Source organism: Trichechus manatus, unplaced genomic scaffold (assembly GCF_000243295.1).
Source record: "Trichechus manatus latirostris isolate Lorelei unplaced genomic scaffold, TriManLat1.0 scaffold00031, whole genome shotgun sequence".
In the NCBI taxonomy this organism is placed as follows: domain Eukaryota; kingdom Metazoa; phylum Chordata; class Mammalia; order Sirenia; family Trichechidae; genus Trichechus; species Trichechus manatus.
The window spans coordinates 21747480-21752776 of record NW_004443967.1 but is presented as its reverse complement, the minus strand read 5'-3'; the positions used below and the strand labels follow the sequence as shown (position 1 = coordinate 21752776).

Sequence of the window (5297 nt, the reverse complement as noted above, 5' to 3'; positions counted from 1 at the left end):
TCACACACAGACCTCACAGGGTCCACCCCCTCACACACGGACCTCACAACGTCCACCGCCTCACACACTGACCTCACAGGGTCCACCCCCTCACACACGGGCCCCACAGCGTCCACCTCCTCACACACGGGCCCCACAGGGTCCACCCCGTCACACACGGGCCTCACAGCTTCCACTTCCCTGCATGCCTGGCACTGACCCCTGGCCCGAGGGCAGAGATGTGACCACTGCAGGTCTTGTATCTCCCCACCCCCATAGGCTGCTGCAAGGTGGCTCGGGTGGCTGTGGACCCCAGCGCCCTCGAGCACCTGCTGGCCAACATGCGGCAGTTCCAGGAACAGCCCCTCGTGGATGTGTACAGCAAGGACAAGGCTGTGACCATGACCAGCTCGGTGAGTTGTCTTCAGCCCCAGGCAGCTCCTTCAGGGCCGGGCAGCAAGGCCCACCCATCCTCTGGCCCCAGACTTGCTAACAGACGTGGCGGGAGGCAGCTTAGGCTGGGGTCACCAGGGCCAGCTCTTGGCCAGGTGAGGCAGGCAGGGACCACCGCAGGTGGGGAGCAGGGTGGGCCTGGGGGACCCCCCCCACCAAAAGGCCACCAGTGGGCCGTGGGAGATGGGGTGGTTGGCAGGGCAGGCTGTCCACCTGTGTCCACTAGGCTTGGTCCTTGTCCGGCAGGATGGTGGGAGCCAGGCCCCTTTCCAGGGTCTTGCCCCTGCTGTGAACTGGATCCAGATTTTATGAGGTCCTCTTAAATGCTTTCTGATTCCGGGCAATGTTTGCGTGGAAACAGATGTCAGAAAACACTCAAATTCAAGAGGAAGAAAATTACCTTCGGAGATTCAACGATGTCCTGAGACCCTTGGAGGAATACCTGAAGCCACTGCTTCCGCTGATGGCGTGTCCTGAAGCCAGGTGCCTCGCGGTGCTCCTCAGTGTCAACCCCCGAAACTGCAGCAGACGCTCTTAGTGTGATGCTGGGCCCAGCATCCGCGAGCGTGCCCAGAAAGCCGACGGGACCCAGGGCCAGGACCTCCGGGGGTCGTTAGCCTCGCAGAGGTGGAGCAGCCGACTGGGCAGTGCTGGTGGGGGGGACTCACGGGTCCAAGCCAGCCCACATGACTGGCTATGAGGCTGTGAGAAGCCAGGGCCCTGTTTCCCCCCCATTAGTGGCACACGGACTTGCAGATACTCTCTGGTCTCTGGTGTTGTGACGATACTACAAAGCCACCTTGTCCAATCAGTGCCTCTCTCCGCACGCTGGCTACTGTCTGTCCCGGGGTCCCCCCTTTCACCTCCCCACCCTCTTCAGCCTTGGCCCAGGTGTGGGTGGGGGGCGGGAACATCCAAGCGCCCCAGGTCCCTGTGATAGGAAAGGAGGGGGCCAACCGGCCCGCAGACGGGTGATGGTTCCCCCGCCTCGCTGCGCACAGCCTCACAAGGAGAGCATGAACCAATGAAGCTGGCAGTGTCCACTCTTGATGAATGTGTGCCTAGGGTTTGAGCCTGCTTTTTAAACCTGAGCTCGCACCTTTGAATTTCAGAATACAGGCCCCTGCTTTTGCCGCGGAGCCGGGGAAGTCCAAGGGTAAAGACAAGGAGAGGAAGACATCTCTGGGGCCCGGTGAGTCTGGGGGACACGTGGTTATTGGAGCTCAACAGCAGTCCCGAAGCTCATTCATGAGCAGAAGCTGAGCTGGGACACACCAGCGCCGGTAAGCCGCGGTCACAAAACGGGTTACCTGGGCAACAGGACTCCCGTCAGGGGGTGTGAGCCCTCACCGGGACAGGGACCCAGTGGGGCAGCGGCACCGAGGACCCCCGCCCCTCTCTCCGAGGGTCGCCCAGGGCACAGGACTCCCACAGAGTAGGTGAGAAAGTTCCCCAAGAAGCAGCTCCATGCCAGCCAGTGACTGGAGCTCTGGGTAAGGGGCTGTGGAGTCTCCCACATCAGCAATGACAAAGGCCCACACACAGGCCCCAGGACCAGCAGGCTGAGCCCCATTTCCTCCCCCTTCCAAGCTGAACTAGGTTAGACCTGTACCCGGGGCTGTCCTGATTGTGTGTGTGTGTGTATGTGTGCACATGTGTGCATGTGTGAGCATGCGTGTGTGTATGCGTGCATGTGTGTGTGCTGCACACACGTACTCACACTCTTGGGAACTCAATGCCTAGCTGCCATTTCAACCACTGCTGCTTGAACGTCCTCAGCTCTGCCCGAGGCTGCGGACAACGTGGTCCTGATCGTGGACCAGCACCTCCTGGCGCTGCCGTTGGAAGGCCTCTCCGTGTTCGAGGAAGGGTCAGTGTCCTCTGTGTCTCGAGACTTTTCTCTTCAGATGCTGATGAATCGCCTCCACAGGGAGGAGACAGGTAAGAGCTGTCCTTAGCCACATGCACATTTAATCCCAAAACGGAAACATTTAAATTATCTTTATGATAAGAGAACATTAACTCCCATCAAAAAAAATAACTCTCAAATGCTGCAGCATTTTCTAGGCACTTATTCATTCAAAGATGTTAGTAGAACACTGCTGTGTGCCAGGTGTGCTGTTAGGAGCTAACATACAGTGAAGAAGAAACCAGGCCTGTTCTTGCCCCCACAGAACTTCACTCCAAAGAAAGGGCCGAGAGTCAGCAACCAACGACTCAATTAATTGTTTAACTATTGGGTGATAAACTGTGGGGAGAGGACCAGGCTGGCCTGACTTAGGCCTGGGCATGTGGGGGCTGGCCATGTTCTGTCACTGGGTGCTGGTGACATGGGGCCCAGTTTGAAACTCCCCAAGCTGCACACTTACAACACATGCTGTTTTCTACAAGATATTACACTTCAATAAAAAACAGACATAAATTCAAAATAAACGACGGGCTTCTGCTTCCATCCAAGATGAACTAACAAGGACCAGATTTACTCTTCCAACTGAAACAACCACTGGACACCATGAAATGCAGGACAGTGATCCCCAAGAGGAACAGACAAGGGGTGCCCTGTGGCTACCCAACTAATGACCTGGGGAGTGTTTCCAGGTCGAGGGCAGGGGAGGAAACCAGGAAAGCCAGTGGCCTCCCTAAGTGAGGAGGTATAGCTGGGAGTCAGGGAAAACCAGGGCTTAAGTTTGCCGGGCTGACTGTCAGAGAGCAGAGTGCTGCACAGAGAGAGGACCTCAGAGATATGCAGGGTACCCCCCAACCTCCACTGTGAACTGATCTGTGCATGAGTCAGAGGAAACGTCCGGGTTGGGGAGGAACCACTAAGGGAGCAGAGGGAGCAGCCTTCAGAGCTCATGTGGGGCTGGAAAAGCTCACATCCCCACCAGCCAGAGGAAGTCCTCACTCAGGCACTGGGTCGCATGAGCAGAAGGGTGGCCCACCCACAGAGCTTAACAGTAACCCTCAAAAAGATCAGACTGTTTCCAGGAAGTTTAGCTGCATCTGAGATCAAAATTCAAGAACATTTATAGGAATAAAAAATATCCAGTGCCCAGCAAGGTAAAATTCACAATGTCTGACATTCGATAAAAAATTACCAGGCACGCAAAGAAGCAGACAACTGTGACCAATAATGAGGGAAAAAAACAGTCCACAGAAACAGACGCAGAAATGATACAAATGATAGGATCAGTAGACTAGGATGTTAAAACAGTTGCTATATCCATATCCCGTGTGTTCAAGAGCGTAGAGACTGGACATGGTGAGTAGAGGCACGGAAGGCACACATTAGACTCTGTGTGAACTGGAGAGTGCCCTTTGTGGTGTGCGAACGACCGGTGCGCTGGGCCTGGACCCTCCAGTGATGCTTCCTTTGTGAGGTCTCCTGGCCAGGCCTTTCCAAGCCCTGTCAACCTTTACATTTGGGAAGTTAGTGCCATTTCAACTTTACCAAAAATTTAAAAATCACTTGTTCTCACCACTGCTTTTTCCTGTATGACAGAAGGCAGTGTGAAAAAGGAGAGCAAAGGCAAAGAGCCCAAGAGGAAAAGTCCAGCAAAGAAGGGCAGGAAGGTGGGTCAGACGGGGGCCCCCAGCTGGCAGGGCTGAGGGCCACAGTGGGGCTGGGTTGCAGGCTGGGGCACCCTGGGGCTTAGGGCTGGTGGCTGACTGGCAGATGGCTGTGGCCCAGGGGTCTGGCCCAACTGGTGGCCATCTCCAATGACTCCCTCTGTGGCTTAGGGAAGCGTGCCCCGGATCCTGCCTCCTGACTGCATTGTGGTCGACTCAGACAACTTCAAGTGTATCCTTTGCGGCCCACGGCCTAGCTTACCACCCCCATGCTCTCACATCCCCTGACGCTGCCGCCCTCTCTCCTTGACTGAGATCCCAGTCGTTGTGGATCCCTATGAGGAGGCCCAGAGCATCGGTGAGCACCTCCACAGGGGACCCCTTGACCATGATGCAGCCACACACCACGCCCGGGGGCGGGGAAACATGGGGTCTCTATCACCTCGTGTCACCCCCTTCTTCCACCATGCAAGGGTGGGCTTCAGTGCCAGACCCCCACCCACATGTCGGCACTGCCATGGGCCCGAGGTGATGCCGTGGCCGTGAAGACTCAACACCTGCCCCCATGGCCCCACGTGCCCGAGGCCCCCCTCACCCTCTCTGCCACGTCGGACACAGCCGCTGTCTGTGACCCTGAGCCCCTGAGTCAGCGTCTGGGCCCCTCCTGGGCCCCGAAGTCTGAACCACAGTGACGGCTGCTGCTTTAAACCGTTCGATTAGCTGACTTTTTTTCTTTTGCTAAATTGGATTTCAAATCCACAAGGGAGGAGGAGGAGCACTAACATTCTTGAATGTGGGGAAATGGCCCTGAGGACGGAGCAGGGTCTCCAGGCCAGATGCACAGGGCCAATGTGGCCGCAGTCACACGCCTGCCTTGAACATGCGTGTCCTGCACACACACACCCTGCACATGCCTACCCCCAACCCATCTCTGTGCCCACATGCATTCCAAGGTAACATGTCCTGTCATCCTTCAATTCTCATTGCAGAAGTGCTGACTCCTGTCTTCGTAACCCGGGAAATTCTGGAAAGATTCCGAGACTCGTTCACTGCCCGATGGGTTGGACATCTGGGAAATAAGTACTTTCCGAGGTTCGAGATCTGTGTTCCAAGGAAGGAGTCCTGTTGTCCTGGGTTTGGATGAGCTCACGGGTCCAGGGTCGAGGAGGGGAGAGCTCACAGCCCCCTCCTGGTGGACACGCCTCCTCCCCGGGGCTGACCAGAGGCCCGTCCTCCCTCTTACATCTGGGCCCCGCCCTCCCCACCCCCTCTCCTGGCCCCCTCCCCGCCCGCCT

The 5297-nt window shown here is 56.8% G+C and overlaps 1 protein-coding gene across 1 annotated transcript in view; it reads left to right on the top strand.

Moving 5' to 3' along the window:
* The window catches only part of CFAP46 (cilia and flagella associated protein 46), a 115371-nt gene that overhangs the window by 86944 nt on the left and 23130 nt on the right, over window positions 1-5297 (top strand). Inside the window, exons 47-54 of the mRNA XM_004374988.1 lie at window positions 259-396; window positions 801-915; window positions 1545-1624; window positions 2212-2373; window positions 3935-4005; window positions 4174-4234; window positions 4325-4360; window positions 4992-5094. Of these exons, the coding sequence (XP_004375045.1) occupies window positions 259-396; window positions 801-915; window positions 1545-1624; window positions 2212-2373; window positions 3935-4005; window positions 4174-4234; window positions 4325-4360; window positions 4992-5094 (766 nt within the window). The remainder of the gene's footprint in view (window positions 1-258; window positions 397-800; window positions 916-1544; window positions 1625-2211; window positions 2374-3934; window positions 4006-4173; window positions 4235-4324; window positions 4361-4991; window positions 5095-5297) is intronic.